The following is a 24415-nucleotide window of genomic DNA, read 5'->3' as shown; positions in this document are numbered from 1 at the left end:
AAAAAACAACAACAACCCACAACTAATTCAAGTACATATTAAAATGTAACAAAATTGATAAAAATAACATTTAAAAAACAAATCAAACACTCAAGTAAATGAACAATAAATAAAAGTTAAGGAGTTTATAGATGAGTGATTTATGCTGCTGCCTCATGGTTCCTGAGAGTTTGGTTCAAACCCAGGTCCTGTTGTTTTTGTTTATGTGGAGTCCAAATTTTCATTGCCTGCGTTTTTATTTGGGTCCTCTGGTTTTCACGTCACATTCTAGAGACATATGTATTAAGTTAACTGGCACCTCCAAACAGTGTGGGTTTGTGCCTGATTGTGCACTAGAAGCGGGGTTGCTGTTTATGTCAAACAGAATTTAAATGTAATCCTCAAGTAAGGACATGTGGCTTTACCTTGTAAGCATTAGGGAAGAGGTCTTATATGAGGAGCGTGTTATAGACCAGCCACTGCAGACAGTAATTTCAATGCACATCTTGTTAGTAATATTAAAATGACAAGGTTACAGGGGGATATTATAGTCATGGGGGACTTTAATTATCTAAATATTAACTGGGATAACCTTGCAGATGGAGGAGCACAAGAACAGGAGTTTTTAGAAGTAATCAGTGACTGTTTGTTAACACAGCATGTTAAAGCACCAACACGGGGTGAAGCCTGTCTGGATTTAGTATTCTGTAATAATCAGGATAGAATTGAGGGTGCAGAAGTGATTGAACCACTAGGGTCACGTGACCATAATATAATACAATTCTCAGTATTTTGTAAGAGTGCAGATGCAAAGACTAAAATTGGTAAGTAAACTTTGATAGGGCAAATGTTGAGCAAATGCGGCAAAGTCTAAGTAGGATAGACTGGGATAAGGTGTGGAGACAGTTGAGAAGAAGTGGTACAGGTTTAAAATGTTTTACATGTAATGCAGGACAGATACATACCTAAATGTGGAATTAGTAGAAAATAAAATAAAAAACTCTGCAGTGGGTTAATAATGGGTTAAAAATGAAGCTGCAAAGGAAAAAAAACAGATGAATAAGGTGTATAAGACTAATAAGTCCAATGTAAATCGTAGGGCATATCAGAACATGTGGGTGACCATCAAAATGGTTATTAGGGTCCACTTCACCATTCAACCTCTGTAAAAGGCACTTTGAGAAGTATATAGCAGATAAGGTGAAAGATGACCCAAAAAGATTCTTTCAGTATTTTAATAGTAAAATTGCAATCAAGGATGAGGTCAAGTGCATCAGAAATAGTAAAGTAAAATTAAAATACACAGACAGTGATACAGCAAATGTTCTAAACTTGCATTTTTCAGAGGTCACATGTGAGGAAGTAGATAACCTCTTAGCAGTAACAGGGACTACTAAGGAGGGACTGAGGGATTTGGAAATTGTAGCGGGAGAAGAGCTGCTGAGATTAAATAGGTTGAAATCAAACAAATCACCAGGACCAGATAATATTTACAGTACTTTTAGTTTTCAAAGAGATTAGTGAGTGCAGATGTATGCTCTTGATGCACATTTTTAGGATGTCACTGTATACTAAAGAAATTATGAGGGACTGGAAAATGGTAAACATTATGCCGTTATATAAAAAGGGTACTCAGGCAGATCCAAGCAACAATAGCAAACTACAGGAAAATCTAAATAAAGGAATGATAACTCAACTCAATGAACATCTGCTCAGGCTCCCATTTCTCTGGTTTAAATATTCAGGAAGAGGGCTCAGGAGTGGTGATATTGGGGTGGCCCCGCCTCCTGAGGACCCACCCCCACATAAAGAACAAGGGACATATGCAGTCTTAAAGAGACACTAAACAATTAGACAGTTCTAAACAAAATAAACAGAAATAGTAAACATCAGAAAATATTTCAAATTTAACAGAAATAACAATAAATCATAAAATAAGCAAGAATTAAAGCTGTAATACAACAAAGAGCAAGAACTGTGTGCAATATATGTATAGGCAGTCACGAAAAAACAAAGAAAGAGCATGAGATTATGAATGACAGAAATAGACATGGACACAGGGTGCAATGCCAGAGTTTATACTTGATAGTCATCAGAGCACAGTATACCATGTCAGCTAGAAAGAGAGTATCATCCCTCAACTATCTGTTTAAAATGAGAGCAAGAAGGAGAAAGGGAGAGAAAATATTGAAAAATATAATTCTGGTAACTAATTATTTTCACAGTGTCAGTTATTTTGAGCTGCTACTGTAAACTAAGAAAAAAAGATATAAATAAATGTAAAAAAAAATTAAAAGAATACTCCCACCTATTTGTGGACTGCAGATTTGTGGTAATAAGATACAGTCAACTCAGAAATTGTATTAGGTCCAGATTATGTTGCTTTATTGTCAAACAATCTTTCAAAACCAAGTGATTTTTGAAGAAAAATAGTAATACTGTGCTCAGGTATATAAAGAGTGTAGAGAACTATTTCATTTCTTCATTTGCTACTGTGCAAAGTGATATGTAACAAAATGCAAACACCGAACAAGTAGGATGAATTGTTTTTGATCTGCAGTCCATAAAGTGTTTCAAATACAGGTTTGTGATCAGTTTATTTATATTTCAGGCTTTATATTTATTTTATACTTGCTATTTGACAGATAACAATACATTTAAAAATATTTAATATCTCTTGCCCTACATGTACCTGCAGCACCTTTCCTTGGTACACTCATGCATCTGATCCTCTCTGTTCTAGTACTTCCTCTCTTGGGCACCTTCCTATAAAGCATGCTTTTCAGACTCTATTATTTCAAAGCACCTTGCTCGATTCCTGACCACCTTTATACTTCCCTTCTTTAAGGGCGACTCTCAGCATGCCTCCTATGCCTTTACTTCTATTTGTGAATCTTACACTTGCACTTCCTGCTTTGGCACCATCACCAAAGCCAAACTGACCAATCAGATTGCTCACAGGGACTGGACATGCAAACAGATCTTGCCATTTTATTATACAGTAGATAATAAGTTCAAAGAAAGCCAGAAGCTCAGCATTAATGGCATCAGGCCACACATGCACCTTGTTAATCAGTTCCAGGATGTATTACTAATCAGATGTTGTGTTATGTCTGGGGTTCTCAGTCACAATTACATGTAATACACCATCACTTATGGACAGACTGAAATTAGTTGGCCCTCCTGCCAAACTGAAAAACAAGGCAAAAGGACTTCATCAGGAAGGTGAACCCAAGAACCCAATGGTCACTATAACACATCTGCTGAGATGGAAAAACCTGTCAGAAGAATGACCATCTCAACATCGCTCTTGAGTAAAAGAAGTATGACAGCCAATTTTGAGTTTGCTAATGGTTCTTAATGCTTCAGAACTAAAAGAACTATGTCTTGTGAAGAACTGGAGCTATGGAGTCAGGAATAGTGATCACAGGTAAGGGAAGGATGAATGCAACAGAGAGGTCCTTGGAAAAAATAAAACTGCTCTAGAGTGCATGCCACCTCAAAACAGGGTGATGGTTCACCATCCAACACAACAATGACCTAAAATAAATAGCCCAGGCAATACTAGAGTGGCTTCAGGACAAGTCTGTAAGTGTCCTTAAATGGTCCAGCCAAAGCCAAGACATAAATCCCATACAATATGTGTGGAAAGACCTGAAGATAGCAGTTTACAGATCCTTCCCATCCAATTAAATGGAGCTTGAGAGGATCAGCTGGGAAGAATCACATTAACCTCCCAAATCCTTCTGTGTAAGAGTTGTGGACACTTATCAAGAAGAATCAAAATCAACAGGTATTCCTAAAAAGTACTGAATCATTAGTCTGAACACTTCTAGGATGGAAAGATGTCAGTTTTTGATTTTTTTTATCTACTGTAAATACTCGCGTTTAAGTTCTCCCACGGATAAATCGGGTCTTAATTTTACCATATAATTTCTTGTATTTCATAATGTCCATTGCATAAGTGAAATGCGGAAAACTCACACTATTGGTCCAAGAGATTATGATATACTAAAGCCTACCTGAGAGAGTAACCACGGAGCACACAGTCTTTTATTTTCTATGTATGGTGCCTAAGTGACCACACAGTAATACCCAAACTATTCCAAAGCGACATTTGCACTGTTTTGTGTTTTTTGCATCTCACACCCTCATACACCTTTAGGATAAGAGCATCCCTTATCTACGATGGAGCGTTTGATCAGAAGAAAATATGAAGCTGGTTTTAAATTAAACATCATTGAAGTGGTGAAAGAAATTGGTAACTGCGCTGCTGCAATAAAATGTAATGTGTCTGAGAAACTGATGTGACATTGGAGGAGGCAAGAAGATGTAAAAAAATAAAACTAAGTGTCGCATTTCTGAACGGGTGTATAACTCAGGGTCAGGTTTACTGATCGATTTTTTGGGTTTGAAGACCCTAATTTATATGAATGTATACGGTGCTTTGCAAACCTTTCTGAAAACCTGTTTTAACTTTGTAATTATGGGTTTTTGAGTGCAGATTAATAGGCGAAAATGGCAAATTTGTCCAATACAGATTAAATCTATGACACAGTAAAGTGTGCAGTAAGTCAATGGATTTGAATATATTCTGAATCCTCTGTAAGTTTAAAGCAACTCCAGTTGTTACTCTATGCTTGATGACCCTCTCTATGTATTTTCATCAGCTTTCAATAATACATTCACATATTTAAGGCTTTATCTTATTACTATCTGCATTACAGGACTGTCATATTATCCAAAACATTTGATTTGATTATTATTTAAAGTAAATATATACTGTGTTTCTAAGGAAAGTTAAGAATGTTGGTTACTTTGTGCATGTTTGTAGTCTTCTGCTCTCTATATTTTATTGATGCTTTTTTTTTTCCTTTATGGTTTGTGGTATGAAGTGACTCAATTTAAAAAAAAACGTGCAGCTTTCAATTGAAACATGAAAACACAGAACTTGAAAGGACACTTTCACTCTCAGCACAAAGTTTTATAATCCAAGGGGGGCACACTGCTTCCGTCTGCATTTCCCCCTGATATACTTCTTTTTGTTTTCAAGGGCCAGAAGATGCAATGTTCTCAAACCATCTATATTTCATATAATTTTAAGCAAATGAATGAATCAAATGCTGCACTGTAATGATCTCCAACTGTTTCCACATTGTTACTATAATTTATTTTTTTTTTGTAAATAATATGTACAATATAGAAAGTAACAGGATGTATGAAGTTATCAGGTAATGAGATAAAACACCTCCTTACTCCCCCCAACCCTGTGAATAATAAAATAAAGAAATTGATTAAGTGGTGTCAGCGTTACTAATCAGAAAGGCCAGCAGTCCATAACCAGATTGACAAAGAAAGACAGCAAGGAGGATGCGTTCAAATCATCTCTAACCATGTGATAACCTTTCTCCCTAAAGCTTGGTTATTGAAAGCCACCCCTTGATTTTGAAATTAGAGGCACTATTAATCTTCATTGCTGAGAGTTCAAGAAGGATTAGGTTATAGAAAAGAGATCTCCAAGAATCAATTGAGACTGAACAGGGAGATCACCATCAAGAGGCCAGTGCAAGTTTGGCAGTGATGGTACCCAGAGAGAACAACATCTGCTAGATTCTGCTAAGACTGAGCGTGGAAAGGTCCAGAAGGGGGAAAATATAAAGTGAGAGGAGAATCTGAACAGAGACTGGGAATTCAATGTAGAACAACAGTGGGGCTGTTCTAAAATATGTTGAGGAAAGGTCCAGGGACATTTAAGGAACAAAAGTTGAAAAGGGTCATTCAACTTTCTTTTTTTTTGGTAAATTAAAAAAAAATGTATGTTTTTTGAACATTTTTAAAATGTATTTAAAAATTCACTTTAGAACACAATTCCATTATTAAGAATACATAATTTTGAATTGAAAAATACAAAATTTATTCTTTAACGAACAATGCAAGGGGAGCTATTCAGTAACTTATCTAGCTAACTGGGAAAATAAAATCTGATGGTCAAACTCAACTCATCACTTATCAGTGCAATCCCCTTTGACTTCAACACATTTGGTCCACTTTACCTCCAGTGATTTAATACCCTAGGAAATTAAGGATTCATCTTGGTCTTCCAGCTAACCTCTTACCACCTCCTTGAGGCCTTTATCATCTGGAAATCGCTGACCACAGTGGAATTTCTTCAAGTTTTGAAAGAGAAAATAATCACTGGGGACCAGTTCTGGACATTACGCTGGATGGTTAAGGACTTTGAAGCGACATTCCCTGATAGAAGGTTCAATTTATGGGATTTGTGGAATGGCCCATTGTTATGAAGTTTTTGTTTGATTGCCTTGTATAATGACTCCATTGTGGAAGGATAGGCTTCTCCAGTGATTACTGACTTTTGTAGCATGAATTCCAACAGTGGAACACCCTTTATAGCCCAGAAAATTGTTATAATGCTTTTTCTGACTGATTGCTTTACACAAACCTTCTTGTGGGCCAAAGTCCCCTGATGCTTCCAATGCATGGATTCTTGTTTGGTTTCACAGTCATGTTGATGAACTCACGTTTCATCCCCAGTAACATTTTGTGAGAAAAATTCAGTGGGATTTTCTCCAAGAAGGTGACCAAATTTCTGTTGAAGTGCTTTCTGATCTGGTGTCCGTGTTCGAAGAGCCCATTGGGAAATGATATTTTGCATCATCAAATGGTTATGGATTATTGAGGAAGCTGTTCCAGCTGAAATGCTTACAATGCTTAAATCATGGTCTATAACATTATCTTTAACACAGCAATACTCCATAATTATGGTATCCACTTTTTGGCACATTACCTGTGGAGATGTGACGATGTGGGTTCGACTCCACGCTCCCATCTGCTGTTCGGGAGCCCTTCAACCCAACACCGTCAGTAATGTCACCGATGAGCTAAACAGTTGAGGTAATAACAATTGAGCAAGGGGGTGGTTCAAAAGGTGCATAGTGCTTTTATTAAAATAGTCAACAAAAACAGTGTTTAATAAATAGTGCAGTGATCTAAAGTTTTTCAATAAATAAATAATCCATAAGAAAAAGTGGAGGTTAAAAAAACAATAGAAAAAACAATCCTTTTAAAAACAAGGTTAAAATGTTCATACAGGAAGCAATCTTTAAAAACAACAAGCTCGGTGCTTCTTCTATGCTGGCGTCTCACCTGCTTCTCCCGACTAGGCTTTGCAGCAGGCGAGATGCTCTCTGCAGCTGCACTTTTCCATATTGCATCCACACAAGACTGGAGACCTCCCGATCCCTGGCTTCGGTCTGGCACTCATCCCAGCCCCGAGACTTGGTTCATATCCAAAAGCCAGGACACTCACGTTGGGTAATCCCCGACCAAGCTTTACGACTCCCGCTGCCTTTCCGGCCTTCCGCAGCCAGTCACCTTTCCCTGGTCACTCCTGCTACCTGCTCGCTCAGCGAGAGCGACTTCCAACTCCAACTCCTGGGTGTAGGCCTAACACCCAGGCTTCCTCGCAGCTGCCCACGAGCGCTCATTCGCTCGCTCACCCATACACTCTGTGTCTCTCTCTCTCTCGCACCGACTTGCTTCCTTGCTCCCTATAACCTCCGTCCTCTTTTCCTTTTTTCTCTCGTTCTTTCCTCCAACCAACTCGCGCTTCTTTTATACAGTGAAGGGCCATAGCAGCTGCAGCACATTAGCCACGGGAACAATCACGGATGTGGGAAGTCCCTCACCTGTGCACTAGGTGAGAAACGCCCACACCGCAGATCACCCCGCGGCTTGCTATGGCCACCATGCCCACTCACTAAGCCACCGCGAGTGTGGTGATTATTTATTTTAAAAAAACGGCCTTTGCTGAGCGAGCTGTGGACCCATAACACCTCAGGAGATACCCCCATATGGGGGTCATCTTCATTTGACTCCAACCCCATATAATTTGCCCTGGCCCAAAACTTCACCTTATAGTATGAAGGAACATCATCACCAAACACAACATTCAGTCTCTCGTGAACTTCCTTTGGTTCCTTTTCTTATTTTGTAAGAAATTTAATGATGGAATGATGCTCCCAACCTGTCAAAATCCTGGTAGATTTGCAGGTAGATGTATTTACCATTCTCTCTGAGTGCTTGAGGAGCAAAAGCTATACTTATAGATTCTGTACTTTGATGCATTATGAAATTATTTCTTATAGGGAGAAAAATATACAGTGGGGTGAGAAGGCTATAAACATCATATCATAATGTGCTCTGACTATTCCTATAAACTGCCACACAAGCTCATTTATGGGAGCTTAAATGAATATCCACCTATCTGCCTGGAAAGAAGTTTACTAGTAGACAAAAATATTTTGTCAAACATGGAAGCATGCTGAGTCTTTTACAAGGATCATTTTAGGGTTCACTGGGGGTAACTGTAGTGGACTGGGACAGGTAATCACACGATTACAATTTCCACCCTGAACACCACCCTAAAAATGATTGCCACTATCTCTCCTCTGCTTCCATGTCCACCGGATGACATTGATTGATTAGCAGTCCTCACGGAGAGCAGATGGTCTTCCAGAAGCTAAGTTTTTCTATATACTGGTAAGAGTGGTGCATGTAGCCATTTTGATCAATGTTTCTATAATTAAAGAGTCTTCTGGGTTGCGGCCCCAGCTCGTCTTCTGGAGTAAATGGCCTTTCTATATAATATTCATGTTTGTTCTATGCACCTGTTATGTACTTATTGAGGAATGTCATTTCAAAAAAGATCTCCACAATGGTTTTACTTCTTTTCTCACTAGACAGACAGACAGACAGACAGATAGATAGATAGATAGATAGATAGATAGATAGATAGATAGATAGATAGATAGATAGATAGATAGATAGATAGATAGATAGATAGATACTTTATTAATCCCAAGGGGATTAGAGATTATCACTAGGATAACATTACGGATGCACTTCCGTGGACCTAAATTAAAAGTGTCATAAGCAGATGCTGAAGTGGTAAAATAAAAATGGTAGTACTCCCTGTTGCTCTGGCTGGTAGGTATTGGAATTGCGGAAACTTGATTGAAATTACAGATTGTTGATGTAAATATGGATTGGTTGTAGAGTGAGGTGACTGTATGTGCTGGTACGCATTCAACAACTGCCTGTACTCATAAGGACAGAACAGGAAGCTGCCAATAGTGGGCCACTTCAAGCACTAGTCATGAGTAAAAGCACACATAATACAAGGTAAGTGTACAAAAAAGTTATATTTTAGTTTAATTTATTTTAATATATGAGCATATTTCTAAGATACTTACCTATCCAGAGAAACAGTAAAAGATTGAGCAAAACTGACAAAGCAAGGAAAGCGTAAAGCGAGTCTCCAGACCCTTTTTCAGAATTTGCAGATGATGGTGAACCATTGCCTTGAATATAAATAAAAGAAAAGAAAAAATATATTCATATTTTTGTTATTCTTTTTCTGATTTTTATTTGTCAAATCATAAACAGGACAGTCCTGGCAGGTACATTTTAGCATTTTCTTCAACTTTTTGTTTAAAAGCTCTTGAACCTTTAATGAATATGCTTCCTATCCCAACCAGACATAAAATGATTTAGATAACAAAGCGAGAGATAATGAAGAAGTTTGCAGAGCTGTTTAAGGAGCAGAGAAGTACTTTACTAAAATCACTCTAAAGCAGCTGTTCAAGTTCTTCTTTTTGGCAAAAGTCAAAGAAGCTAAATTTAAAGTGTCTTGTACAGTGCATTTACAGGTGAGCTTACATTATGCTGTAATGACAGGAATTGCAGACATGTATTACCTCATACAATAGTCTACAAAATTTGGGTGGTAGGTACTGACTGGGAATAATGGCAGGGACAGGTGATATAAACGACAAGTTATTACTTGTGAACACAGGGGCTCATTAAGAGGTGCAGGTCCTCCGGGTGGTTGCCACAAAGCCTAACGGGTCTGAACCCTGAAGTCCCACGCCTGTAGCCCCGATGTAACACAGGAGGACTGCCACCATGTGTTCCGGGGTACATAGTGTGCATCCCAAGGCTGCTTCCCCGGTCCCCAGTGTCAAAGGGGCGTCCTGGCCAGGCATGGGTCCCAGCCATCCGGCACAATAGATAGATAGATAGATACAATCTTATTAAACATAGATATATAATTAATAGAACAGACCAAAAGACCACCCAGCCCGAACTGGGCATTTTACCTAACATAAATATTCTTAAATAATTTCCCATTGTTTCCAGCCTTCAGCATATCATCAGAGACTTTTTTGGAAAAGCCTGTTGGACTGGTCTAACATGCAGGTGGAGGATTTCAGTTCAGAAATTATTCTACGCAGTTTGGGTAGATCTATTTTAGTTAAGAAAATGTAACTCGCTTAAAAGAGCATGGTGGGGTTCAACAAGATTAAGTTTATGTATTTTGTTTTTAAAAAATGTGGCAAATCCTCACAAGTTTTGCTAGTTGTTCTTGGAAGGCATTCCATTGAGCTGGGTTTAGAAGATAATTCATAAAGGGGACTGAAGTGACTTTGAATGTGAAATGGTTGCTAATGCTAATGCTGATCTGAGTATTTCAGCAACTGCTGATCTACTGGGATTTTCACACACAACCCTTCCTAAGGTTTACAAAGAATGGTCCTAAAAAGACAAAATATGCCAGAGATCAGATGAGAATGGCCAGAATGGTTCAAGCTGATACAGAGGCAACAGTAATTCAAATAAGCATTTTTTTTCACTTAAGGAATATAGCAAAAGTTAGACCTCTTTTAACTTTGCAAGATGCTGAATTATTAGATCACGGTTTTGTTTTTAGTTGACTAGATTACTGTAATGCACTCCTCTCAGGACCACCCAAAAAAGACATCTATTAATTACAATGAGTGAAGAATGGAGCTGCTAGAATCTTAACTAGGAAAAGAAAATCCAAGCACATCACACCAGTTTTGATGTCACTACACTGGTTACCTGTGGCATTTAGAATTGACTTTAAAATACTGCTGATGGTTTACAAAGCCTTAAATAATCTGCTCCATCCTATATCTCTGAATGTCTTACACCTTACACTCCAAATCGTAACCTCAGATCTTCAAATGAAAGTCTCCTTAGAATTCCAAGAACAAAACTTAAAAGAAGTGGTGAGGCGGCCTTCTGCTGTTATGCACGTAAAATCTGGAATAGCCTGCCAATAGGAATTTGCCAGGCTAATACAGTGGAGCACTTTAAAACACGGCTGAAAACATATTACTTTAACATAGCTTTCTCATAACTTCCTTTTAGTTTAACCAGGGGAAGCTGATGAGAGTAGGTTTCTATTTTTAGAGGGGATTCTGTCTGACACAAAAGTGCTTCCTTTGGGTGATGTTGTGATACTATAAGTACTTTGTCATGCATTTGTGAAGGAGGACCTTCTGACGGGCTTGTGTCAGGTATGTGATAACCTGCTGGGGCAAGAGAGAGTGCTGTCGCTAACCTTCTCTTCTCCTTCTCCCCATGCAGCTTGGAGAAGCTGCCCAGTGAGAGCCCTTAGCCCCGCCCTTTCCGGTGCTTGCTCTGCAAAGAAGCCCAGCTGCATGGACAGAGTAATTATTCACTCATGAGAATGAATCTCTGGACAGAGCTTCTAAAAACAACCCACTATTTTCCATAGAACGGAGAGCTTATTCTGTTACATTACTTTTTATCTTTTCTGCCTGTTGCTTCAATTTTTTTTTATTCATTTTCAAAGTAAACGGGACATCCCAATTGGTGTCCCAAATTTCAGGAAGTTTCCTTACCGGTCATTCCGTACCTGGCCACAACTTCCAGGTTCAGGACAACAAGAGCCTCACTCAGGAATTTGGAAACAGGAGTAGGAAAGGGTGGACCTGGCTGGTGTTGGGTATTTATTATTTTATCTTACCTGCGGTTTTGAAGTGGTATGTCAAATCCCATTGGTTTACTGAGGCGGGGTTACAATGTATGTGTAACCTGTGTCACGCATGCACGCTTCGGAAGCAGTCAACAAACCTTCTGGTGAGTAAAGGATCACGAGACAAAGGGCTACAGAAGGGTACTAACCTCTCTCTCTCTTTTTCTACAGAAACAAAGACGAGAGGTAAACGTCTGTACCGCGGAGCCAAAATGGCTGACTTGTCCATCTATCCTCCCGGATGATGTCACGTACGAGTCAATGCCATGATGTCACTTCCCCCATCTTAATTTCCTGCGGCCATCTTTAGTTTTGTATAAATACACCTCTGTAATCACTGATTTTTGGTTGAATGTTTGGTTGATTCCTATTTCTAGGACTTTAAAACTTTATTTTGACCTGTCCTCAGGACATTATACGGGGCAGTTCCCCAAAACTTTGAGCGACCAGCTGTCATATTTATTTCTTCTACACCTGATTGATAGTAGTTATTAGACAGTTAGCAGAACCTTAAGTTGCTAATTGAGTATTTTTGATGAACACCACTTATTTTATGAGAATATTTCTGGCATGGCAAAACAAACAGAAATATCAAGGTTTTTCAGAAAGCCTAATTTAAATGAAGAGGGGGGAATGCCCGGGCATAAATAAGACACACAATATGCAATAGTGCGTGGCTGAGTAAATGACTGGAGCAAACATTTCACCCGTGTCTTCATCTGAGGACTAGTGCAGCTGGCAGTGTTGAAAGAGTTTTTTCATCCGTAAATAGGATCAAGACAGATTTGAGATCATCAATGTTATCAATTTGGCTCAGCAGCTTGACTATCTTATCATTTGGCTCACGATCTTATTGAAAATCTAGATTGTGACAAAATTATTGACCAGTTCAATCTAAAGCCCTGACGCCTAAAACTTTACAGGACAGGTAGGGACTGGTTTTATGTGTGAGAGATCGCTGTGGTAAAACAACGATTGATTGCCTATTTAATTTTTGCTCAAATTTTGCATCATCCTAATAATTCAGTTATGTGAATGTACCACAGTATGAATAGATGTATTTTTTGGAAAGGTGTCCTTATACATTATATCCTACTAAAAACCAGAACACCCATTTTTACCCAGGACCACCCTAAAATCTATTCCTAACTTCCAGGTTGCTGCAGACCTTGGCAAGTCTGTTGATCATAAGCTCCACTGGACAGCCAATCACATTGCACATTTTTATCACTTGGTGTACTTGACTTGAGTCAGATAACTTATCATTGCTTATTCAAAGCAGGGTTACAGGGCCAACAGTCTTACCAGTGAGGCCCACACATTCCCTTCCACAGCCACCCTTGCCAACTCATACTATGGGATCTCAAGATGTTCCCAGGTCATCTTGCAGATATAACCCTCCCAGCGAATTCTGGCTATTCCCCAGGATCTCCTTCCAGCTGGTCATCCCCGTAAAACCTCCACATGAAGGCATCCTTGAGGCATTAGTATCAGATGCTTAAACTACCTCAATTGGCTCCTCTGGATGCGGAGGATCAGCAGTTCTGCTCTTAGCCTCTCCTCCCATATGTCTGTGCCACTCTGCAGAGAATGCTCATTTCAGCTGCACATACTATCAATCTCATTCTTTATTCATTACCCAAATTTTATGACCATAAGTGAGGGTAGGGACTTAGATCAACTGGTATAAATCAAGAGCTTCACCTTTTGACTAAGCTATTTTTTCACCACTTCTGGTGCACACTGTACAAAAGCACAGGTTAAGTTCATATTATCTTAATCTGTTCATTTCCAAAGTTTGTGGAAACAAATAGATTAAGATAAAATGAACTTAACCAACACTTTTGAATGCACCAAGAGTCTTTTTAAATTCAGGAAACAATTGTTTTTTTCTCCAATCTGTTATCATTTATTTGTGGTGTGATGGACGGCCAGGACGCCCCTTTGACACTAGATCTGGGGGACCAGCCATGGGATCCACCCTACGTCCCCTGGAACACTTGGTGGCAGCTCCTTGCGTTACATCGGGGCCACAATTTTTGAACACCGGAGCTCATCCCTGTTGGGCTTCGTGGCCACTGCCAGGGGGAGCTGCATGGCTTTAAGAGCCCGTCTGGGCAGGAGCACAGCCACACCCAGAAGTGCAGTCGGAAATAGGTCCTGGAGCACTTCTGGGTGGGCTATAAAAGGAGCTGACAGTCACCACTCCGGGTGCCAGAGTTGGGAAGAGGAGGACAAAGCTGCCTTGGAGGAGTGGAGGAGAAAGAAGAGTGTTTTGTGGTGTTTTTCTTTTGTGTGGTTTTGGGGACTGTGTTGTGCCTGAGGGACACAGGGAAGATGTGCCCCACAGGTGAAGAAAATAAATGTTTTTGTTAATTTTTATGTGTCGGGTTGGTGCCAACAGAGCACTAATTCCACAGTGGTTATATATAGAGTCCATTACAGATATAAATACAAATGTTTTCTTTGTGGACTCTTCATATGGATTATTCTTTTTGTGGATCCAAAAATAGTTCCCCTATATGGAATTGCTCTGAAAAACCATTTGGCACCTTTATTTTTAGGGTGCAATTTTCAGTCAAATTCAAATGTCAATGTCAATGTCAAATTTATTTATATAGCACTTTTAAAACAATATAGGAATGCTGTGGACAAAGTGCTTTACAATAATAGAATAAAAGAAAAACATACAAATAACATAAATAGAAAGAAAATAAATGAACATAAATAAAATAAATAATTAATAGAAGTAATGTTACATAATCATAATGAGGAAATCATCAGTATTACTGAAGGTCACGGAATACAAGTGAATAGAAATGAGTCTTTAATCTCATTTTGAATTGTCGACGACTTCTTTATGTGACGAGGTAAAGACTTCCACAGGCGAGGAGCAGCAGCACAAGTCCTGTCTGTCCCCCTTAGTTTGACACTCGGTATGAGGGACAACAAGAGACAACTGACCAGAAGATCTAAGCACTCTGGATGGCTGGTATAAAGCACAAAATTCAGATAAATAGGCAGGAGTGAGCCCATGTAAAGATTTAAAAACTAGCAGCAAGATTTTAAAATCAATTTGAAAACTGACAGACAGCCAATGTAAAGAAGATAATATTGGAGAAACAGAATCAGACTTTCTTGCCCCAACCAGAAAGTGAGTGACAGCATTCTGGACCAACTATAGCCTGCGTATCAGGGATTTGCTAATCCCAGAATACAGCGAGTTGCAGTAATCAAGGCGAGAAAAGATAAAAGCAGGAGTAGCTTTCTCAAGATCTTTAGAAGATAAAAAAGGCTTGATCTTACCTAATAGACGAAGCTGGAAAAAGCAACTCGTAACTACAGAATTTACTTGCTTATCAAAAGAGAGATTACTGTCAAAGATAACACCAAGACTGTGGACTTGACAGAGAAAGAGCCGAGAATTTCAAGACCAATTTGGGCTTTAGCTGATGGACCCACTATAAGCTCCTCCGTTTTATTTTGATTCAGATCAAGAAAATTATTAGCCATCCAGGATCTCAGTTCAGAAAGACAGTTGTGCAGTTGAGTCATTGCAGAGTTGCAGACGGGAGTATAAACCTGAGTATCATCAGCATAGCAGTGAAAAGAAATGTTAAATTTCCTAAAAATAACTCCAATTGGGTGAAGGTATATAGAAAATCAAACAGGACACAAAATGGATCCCTGAGGAACACCACATTTAAGAGGAGCAGTAGACGAAAAAGAGGAATTTAAAGTCACTGAAAAGCGTCTACCAATTAAATGTAACCTGAACCAGTTAAGAGCAGCCCCTTTAAGCCCAACAAGATGTTCAAGCCACAACAGAAAAATGTATTATTACATCTGCGTTCTTCATGTTTGTGACTTCGGCCAACTATATATCTGCCATCACCGGTGATGAATGAAACAATTCACACAAAACTACATTTGCAGCAAAACTGAATGGTTTGCATTGCAAAAAGAAAAAAAATCCAAATAAATAATGTTTTGTTTCAGGCAAAATTGTTTCAGTCAATTAAGAAGAAACATGTTTAATGCCTGTCTAAAAGTGTTTTTTGTGCATTAACTCCACAAGTGTCTGCTTGTTTTTTAGTATTTAAATAAAGATCTCTAGTGGGGGAAAAAAATCACTGGCAGTGTGCTATCTTCATCTAGGATAAGAAAGTCGGTAGGCAACAGTGGTAAGGAAGTTCCATGTAATGAGTTTTCCTGATAGAAAATAATGTGTTTTACTGTTCCTTCATGTGGAAAATATACAGTATGTCAATATACTGCCCACGAGGCATAAACAGAATGGATTTTACCAGCGTGGTATGAATTTCATGATTTATGCAGTTGTGAACAAGGCTTCAGGAGGTAATATTCCTCATTTTCCCCCACAAAAAAACTCTTTAGAGAGAATACGTTTTTGTAATCATACAATTACCTACAAAAACAATTTTAGTGCTAGTTTTGCAAAACTGTGTGCAAACATTGTTTTTTTAACCACTAGCCTTCACATTATATCAATGTTATTATGCACAAACCCGTGACACTGCAAAATTTCTCCCGTTGTAAAGTCCTCTAACACAAGTCCAGCACTCATTTAAAATGTATGGTTCCTAATGTTTGCATTCCTCCTCTTTGGCTGCTTAATGCCATAAGTTAACAGCAGCAACTTCTCTCCCATTCAGAGCCGTTTCTTGCTATAAACAGACTATGTGGATGCGTAGGGCCGCCGAAACCAGTAGGGGCCCCCCAAGCTGCAAGTTCAGTCTTAATATTTGGGGAGTATTAACATTGTGTGGCCCCCGGCCGGGGCTGGAGCCCGGCCGGGACGCCCAGGAGGACGTGAGGAGGGCTTGTGCCTCCTCCGGACCGCGAGGGGGCGTCCGTCCTGGTTTTGTTGGGAGCCACGGGTTGAGGCATGGAAGCCCTACCCTGTAGGGGCCCGTGGTTACCGCCAGGCGGCGCCCCGATGCCGGTTGATCCCATGCAGTCGCCGGCCGGAGCTGGAGCCGGCCGGGACGCCCAGGAGGACGAGAGGAGGGCTTGTGCCTCCTCCACACCGCGAGGGGCGTCCGTCCTGGTTCTGTTGGGGACCACGGGTACAGGGCATGGAAGCCCAGCCCTGTAGGGGCCCGTGGTCACCGCCAGGCGGCGCCGATGCCGGTTTATCCCGTGCGGTTGCCGGTCGGGCAGGAGCCCGGCCGGGACGCCTTGGAGGACCGGAGGAGGGCGAGTGCCTCCTCCAGACAGAGTGGGGGCGTCCGTCCTGGTTAGGCAGGGGCCTCGGTACAGGGCTTTGAAGCCCGGCCCTGTAGGGACCCGTGGCCACCGCCAGGCGACGCCCCGGTGCCTAATTATCCCGGGAGCCCGGCACTTCCGCCACACCAGGAAGTGCCGGGGGGAAGACTTTGTGTGGCACCCGGAGAGCTGCCAGGAAGACAGCCGACACTTCCGCCACGCTTGGGCGGGCTAGAGACGGAACCCTGGGGCTCATCCGGGAGCCTTATTTAAGGGGCCGCCTCCCTCCAGTCAGGGGTGGAAGTCGGGAGGAAGTAGACAGAACTGGAGAGAGAGGACGGGAGGCGGCCAGGAAGGCACAAGAGACTGTGGGCCTGGACTTGGGGAAATCGGTGCAAGAAGGCACTGGGGGTGCACGTGAGCGAACTTGTAAATAATATTAGTGTAAATAAAAGTGTGTTGGGTGCAAAAATGTTGTCCGTCTGTCTGTGTCCGGGCCAGGTTTCACAGTGGCGTAGCCGGCAGGATACTCCGCCTGGTTCAAGGCGGGACCTGTGTTGTTAAATCAAAATATTTCTGTGAACGGCCCGGCGCAGCAGCGGACCCCACACACTGGCCGCGGAGCGCCCGCACGCACCGCTGGAGCGCTTCGCCCAGAAACCGCCTCCGACAGCGGAATGGCTTTCCCGAGTGCGGAGGAGAACCCGACATCGCCGGAGCTCAGCGGCTCCAGTCGCTGTCGGACGGACAGCCAGGCCGGCGTGGCAGCACAGAAGGCCACACCGAGGCGGGGCCTCGGCATGACGGGATCCGGGAGGTAAGTGCCCTGCCCTGCAATCATCGGCCCTTCGGGGTCGGTCTTACCTCTATTCTTACAGGGAGGGACGAACCGGATCCGCGTCCGCGGCAGGAGCACGCCGGGCCACAGGCTGTCGGCAGCGCGGCGACGGGCGGCAGCAAAGAAGGCTGCGGAAGCGGAGCCGCTGCGGCTCAAGGAATCGCCGCAGCCACAACGCGCGAAGAGGCACGCCTCCGCACTCGAGCAGGGAAGGCAAGATGGCCGCGGGCGGATGTCCCGCCGCTGACAGGCACGGGATTGGCCGGTGTGTCTTGCGTGCCCGCCGATGATTGGATAGAGGCGGCCTAAGGAATGCCAGTCTCGTGCCAAACCGAGACCCGATTGGGCCAGAGGGATTGGCCCAGAGGAGGCAGGCGTCGCGTGGAGCTGATGGACAGGTAAGCCCACCGACGCCTGTCTCTCTCCACCAGCGGCTCGGCGTGCGTCGGAGGAGTCCCTTCGCCCGCCAAGCCGCCCTTAGAGGAGCTGCTACGTGTTCTCGCCACTCAGTGTGAGCAGCTGATGGAGATGGCGGTCGCGTCGAGAAAGACACCGAGTGAGACGGAGGATCGGGCGCGCGCTGGAACCGGAGGCAGGCAGAACACGGCGGGAGTGGTGAGTGTTGCCGCTCCGTAGAGCAAGTGGGGGTTCGAACATGGCCGTGACCGATTACGGGACGACCGCTCGGTAGGCGACCTCCCAACAGCGGATGCGGCGGTGCAGACAGCTAGCGAGGCGAGGAGCTCGAACACGCAAGGGCTGGTAGGATCGGGCTGCTGAGTGCCCTGGGTCCTAGCGCCTGCGCCTAAGCCTGCAGCTGTCTCCTGTCGCTCTGCCTGGACGCAGACGGGCTGGATTTGAGCTTTGCTGTGCTCAGACCCAGACCGCCAGCGCCAAAAGAAGGAGGAACCGGCGGGTGAATGCCGGTTCCTCCGATAGGAGAGGACGCGCGCTGGGTGCGCGTCCGAGAAGGGCCGCCCTCTGTGCGGGCAGAGGAGATCCCCTGGGCGGCTGGGCGAGCCGCCTGCGAGCGGTGCCGCGGACAACAGGCGGACGGGCATGGAACCTGCGACGGAGGACTTCAGCAGGCAAGTCAGGGGCTGTCGGAGGGGGCAGGAGCACTGCGGGTGGGAGACCGGCAGGGCACTCGGGCTGAGTGTCCTGGCAGTGCTTCTGGCCCTCTTTTCCTTTTTCCACAGGCCCGAGCCCCGACGAGTGCTGAGGACGACGTCGTCAGGGACCTGCCCTCCTGAAACGGGCCGCTCCGCGGGAGGGCTCCACGCCGAGAGGCCAATAGTGTCCCAACTGCGGGGAACAGCGGGGCGCGAGCGGCGCAGACCACAGGGGCGCTTGCGCGGCGGGGTGCCGAAGACGGATGTCCCAGGGTGCCGTGTTGGACCCTGGGGCATAGTAGGACCCTCACCGGGACGTGCTGCCCTTTCGGTTGTGCCGCTCGACCCACGTGTCCTCGCTAGCGGTGGGCACTGTGGCCCCGGCCGGGCTGGAGCCCGGCCGGGACGCCCAGGAGGACGAGAGGAGGGCTTGTGCCTCCTCCACACCGCGAGGGGGCGCACGTCCTGGTTCTGTTGGGGACCACGGGTACAGGGCATGGAAGCCCAGCCCTGTAGGGGCCCGTGGTCACCGCCAGGCGGCGCCCCGATGCCGGTTTATCCCGTGCGGTTGCCGGTCGGGGCAGGAGCCCGGCCGGACGCTTGAGGACCGGAGGAGGGCGAGTGCCTCCTCCAGACAGAGTGGGGGCGTCCGTCCTGGTTAGGCAGGGGGCCTCGGGTACAGGGCTTTGAAGCCCAGCCCTGTAGGGGACCCGTGGCCACCGCCAGGCGCGCCGTGCCTAATTATCCGGGAGCCCGGCACTTCCGCCACACCAGGAAGTGCCGGGGGGAAGACTTTGTGTGGCACCCGGAGAGCTGCCAGGAAGACAGCCGACACTTCCGCCACGCTTGGGCGTGGCTAGAGATGGAACACCTGGGGCTCATCCGGGAGCCTTATTTAAGGGGCCGCCTCCCTCCAGTCAGGGGTGGAAGTCGGGAGGAAGTAGACGGAACTGGAGAGAGAGGACGGGAGGCGGCCAGGAAGGCACAAGAGACTGTGGGCCTGGACTTGGGGAAATCGGTGCAAGAAGGCACTGGGGTGCAATGGAGCGAACTTGTAAATAATATTAGTGTAAATAAAAGTGTGTTGGGTGCAAAAATGTTGTCCGTCTGTCTGTGTCCGGGCCAGGTTTCACAATTGCCTGTCAGTTTGTAGCCAGCTAAGCCCCATCATGTATTTAATGAAGCGTTTAAAAATTAAATGTAGGATATAAACAAAACTAACTTGCAATGATAGGGAAACTTTGCCTTGTGTTTGTGGGGTAATCAACTCAACATCAATGTGTATTGTCTACCGACAGGTTTGATGGGATGTCTCACTGACAGCTGCACATCACATGAGGAGGAAAATAACGGCAACCAAAGCCAAATTGATACCTAAGGGTTTACCTCTCTGGTGCTGAAAATGTAAAAAGAAGAAACCTGAAGAAAAAAATGCCGACAGAATAAAGATAAAGTATTTGTTAGTGATGTTGCGATGGATCATAGGTGGGAAGTAACGTAGTAAAACAACATCATTATTGTTCTTAAGTAGAATTTTCATGTAGGTTATCGGTATCTTTACTTGAGTATTTTATTTGTTTAAGACTTTTTACTTTAACTCATTACATTTCAAAGGTAAAAAAATCTGTGCTCTCTATAATAAAGTAATGTCTGTAACTTACTATCTTGACTACTATTTTCTGCTTCCAAAAAACAGGGGAATCTAGGTCAGATAATTTTATTAAATTGTTTGCGTTTATATACGAAATTGAGGGGCTAGGGCAGTATTTATTTAGTTGCACATTTTACGTCTTTGATTTTCTCACATACATAACATTAAGTGCATGGGAGAGGAGCATAGGCAGCAACCGTGGTGATTTAAACAGTGAAGATAGCATCAAACCAATTTCAAGCAACGCTGGACTTACTGTATTAATGAGATCAAAGACACAAGTAGATTAGAAAATATGCCCCATACAAGAGGTTGGCACAAAAAATAGCCTTGGTGAATGGATTACCTTTTAAGCCATAAAAACACGAGGTGATAACGTTCAAAATTCACTCTCCAATCTTAGAAAACACGTAGAGGTAAGTAGGCTCATATGAAATTTTGTTTGACTTGCCATGTGGATACATTGATTATTAAAACGATAACTAACAATCAATTGAAATAAACTATGAATATTAGAGAAATATGCTTTTTCAATAAAATTATTGGGATAGGCTACTAAGTTAATCTAAATATGGTGAGCCCATTAGCGTGCAAAAGTGCAAAACAGATTCTAATTTACGTTGATATATATACCCAATAAAAGGAGACAGCGACCACCACTCAGCGGCCCGAGTCAGGAGGAAGAGGACGAGGCTGCCTGGGAGGAGTGGTGGTGCCAGAGAGAAGAGTGTGTTGACTTGTGGTGTTTAACTGTACTGTGCTTGGGACTGTGTTGTGGCTGGAGGGATTACGGGGAAGATGTGCCCTCCAGCTGAAGAAAAATAAATATTTGTTTTATTTTACCTGTGCCTCCCATGTGAATCTGTGTCGGGTTGGGCGCTATATAGTGCCTTTCTTACAATATATACACAGACATATATAGGGTAATGTTATATGGGGAGATAATTAACTGGAATGGAAGATAAAGAAATAAGATAAACTTAAGCTTAATTAATTTTAATATTTTAAAATCAAGTTTAATATAAATTAATTCAAGAATAGTTATCAGATTTATAAGTAATTTATAAGGTTTCTTGACAGTTGTTTGTAACTGAAGCACTTAATGCATGTTTATGTCTTTCTGACACTTGTTTGTTAAACATATTTCTTACTTGATTCTTAATCAGAGAAATTTTCAGCTAAAGGAAATTTTTACTTTTACCCTCAAAAGTAAATTTAAGAACATGCATTTTTATACTTTTACTTGAGTAAATTTGATTAATGCATATTTTAGCTTTTGACTTTTACCAGAATATTGTTTATAGATCAGGACTTGTACTTTTACTTAAGTAATATATTTCTGTTCTTCTGCCACCTCTGCAATGGGGAAATATTTTAATTGTAATCTGTGCAATCTCTTGATACTCACCTTTCTGTCTATCTGTATGTTTCTCTCTCTCTGTCACTGTGATTATAATATTTGTCTCCCTCTGTATCACTCTATATTATTAATTTACTCTTGTTTGTATTACAAAAGCAGAAAAAGTTTGAAATAGCAAGTTTGAAATTTGATTGCAGGCTTTAAAATTACACTGTATATTGCAATGTTTTGATATTATATTTATTTAAAAAAGAAATATCTGTATTAGTGTGACATGATTGAAAATTTGAGGGAAATGCTGCATTTGTTGAATTTATGGATGTACAGGATCCCCATTGTTTACCTTGTATTGTCATTTTCTGTATGTTTAAATTGCGTGGGTCAACTGCAGATCATTAACTTGAATGTTAGATTTACAAATCTGGACTGTTTTCTTCTTAAAGTGTAACAGATTGAAGCATCACCACAGATCATCCTAAAAGGTTTGAAGCTTTCAAACCTACTTTACTTTAACAAAATAAGGGGTAACCAAACAGAATCTTGCTTAGAGCCCCCAATATGCTAGAAACTGTCCTGCTCCCACTGAAGAACATTTTCAGCTAACTCCATTTAAAAGCTATGAAGAACACTGAAAAACAGACTTTAAAACATTTTTTTTTTCACTCAACTTCGACATCGGCAGTGATGCTGCGGCCAGCAGTTTGAAAGGCTCATCCTTGTCCTCATGGAGGTTGTGTTTTTCAGCGTACTGTTCAGTTTAGTTAGGTGTTCGTGACCAAAGGCGGCGTGCGAAAAAAACGACAAGGTTTAACGGTGATATTCGGTGTAAAGGAAAATGTCTCCCATCTTTCCGTCTCCCCTCTTAACAAATTCTAAATGTCTTCGTCACTAGTCTAAAGCAAGTACATGCCTATTATTAAAAAAAAAAAAAAAAATCAATGAATATTTAGCTTATCAATTTTACGAAATAGGAAGATTTGCACATTACGTCAATTGCTCTTACTCAATTCCAGGACAGCTCATAGTATTATGAATGTAGAGACCGACCATGCGTTGGATCACAGGTTGAAAAACTTTAAAAATACAATAATAACTGTATTAAATGAATGTTGCACAAAGACTCTTCCCTAAATAAACTGTAGCGCCACTCTTACCGTTCACTCGCAGCTCGATCCCGTCGCCGAAGCGGCACACGTCTGTTTCCAGCTTGGAGCAGTAATAAGTGGCGATGTCTTCTTGGGTGATATTTCGGATGACTAGGGTGTGATTTTTCTTCAGGGAAAAGTGCTCTCCATACTGGAAAAATGGAGTGCTGAACGTACTTTTAGGACTGAAGGTCTGCAGTATGGGCTCAGGGGGCTGGCGGGGGAGCTGCCTGTACCAGCGCATTGATGAGCCGTTACTGCTGCTGTTAGTGGAGTACAAGCAGTTCAGGGACACCGTGTCACCCGGGGGAGATGTCACCAAAGAGCTCCAGGCGTGAAGACAAAAGCTCATGAGACCTGGAAGGATAAGAAAGAAAGAAAGAAAGAAAGAAAGAAAGAAAGAAAGAAAGAAAGAAAGAAAGAAAGAAAGAACATGCAAACTATTTCAATGTAATACCTAAAGGAATTTATCCATAAGATTTTAAAATTATGAATTATGTTTAAATAACCCCAAACCTTTAGTTAAAACTTTAATAACTGTGGAAAGTTAACGATACACTCCTTCTTCTAAACATACTAAATTCTAAGTCAAATTTTGTCAGGTCGTGTATATTAAGGCCTCCACAGCTCAAGTTAAGCAATTTAACTGTTGCATATTTTTTTTATTTTCTTAAAAACTTAAGAAGTGACTTAAGGAATTAAAAAAAAAAACTCAAGAGGGCTTACCTATCTTGAAGTACTGTGCATATCTACACGGAAAAATCATTCTTACGCTTTCCAGTGAGCCGACCTATTATAAAAAGTAAAACTCCTTGCTCTTGTTAAGCCAGGCATCAGTATCTCCTTGCAGCTTCTCACTAAACCCGGGACGCCTCGCTCAGTGTGTTCGTTAGAGCAGACACGCAATTTAACCGCGAAGGGGTGGATCTCTCATTTACTTCCTTATAACTTCTGACCAAATGGATAAAAGACTTCCAACACACAGGTGAATTCTGAAATGTAAGCGTATGTTTTTGGTGCACATCATCCCCGCATATCTCTTTTTTCAGAATTCACTTAGTTTGGTTCAGGATGATGAGATCCATCCATCTGAAAAGCCAAGTATCACAAGGCACACTAGGCGTACATGCTGGTGTAGAGCAGCCGTTTCTGGACGGGCGTGTTTAGAGGCGGAATGTTAGTTTTACTTGGAGTATTTTATTGTGTTTTAATGTTGT

The 24415-nt window shown here is 42.4% G+C and overlaps 1 protein-coding gene across 1 annotated transcript in view; it reads right to left on the bottom strand.

Moving 5' to 3' along the window:
- The window catches only part of LOC120521309, a 32932-nt gene extending 8908 nt beyond the window's left edge, over nt 1-24024 (bottom strand). Inside the window, exons 1-3 of the mRNA XM_039743021.1 lie at nt 23925-24024; nt 23208-23555; nt 9252-9359 (exon numbers count right to left, since the gene is read on the bottom strand). Of these exons, the coding sequence (XP_039598955.1) occupies nt 9252-9359; nt 23208-23555; nt 23925-23964 (496 nt within the window). The 5' untranslated portion in view covers nt 23965-24024. The remainder of the gene's footprint in view (nt 1-9251; nt 9360-23207; nt 23556-23924) is intronic.
- Between the last annotated feature and the right edge of the window lie 391 nt (nt 24025-24415).

This window comes from Polypterus senegalus, unplaced genomic scaffold (genome assembly GCF_016835505.1).
Source record: "Polypterus senegalus isolate Bchr_013 unplaced genomic scaffold, ASM1683550v1 scaffold_119, whole genome shotgun sequence".
Classification (NCBI taxonomy): Eukaryota; Metazoa; Chordata; class Cladistia; order Polypteriformes; family Polypteridae; genus Polypterus; species Polypterus senegalus.
This window is presented reverse-complemented; position numbering and strand designations above follow the sequence as displayed.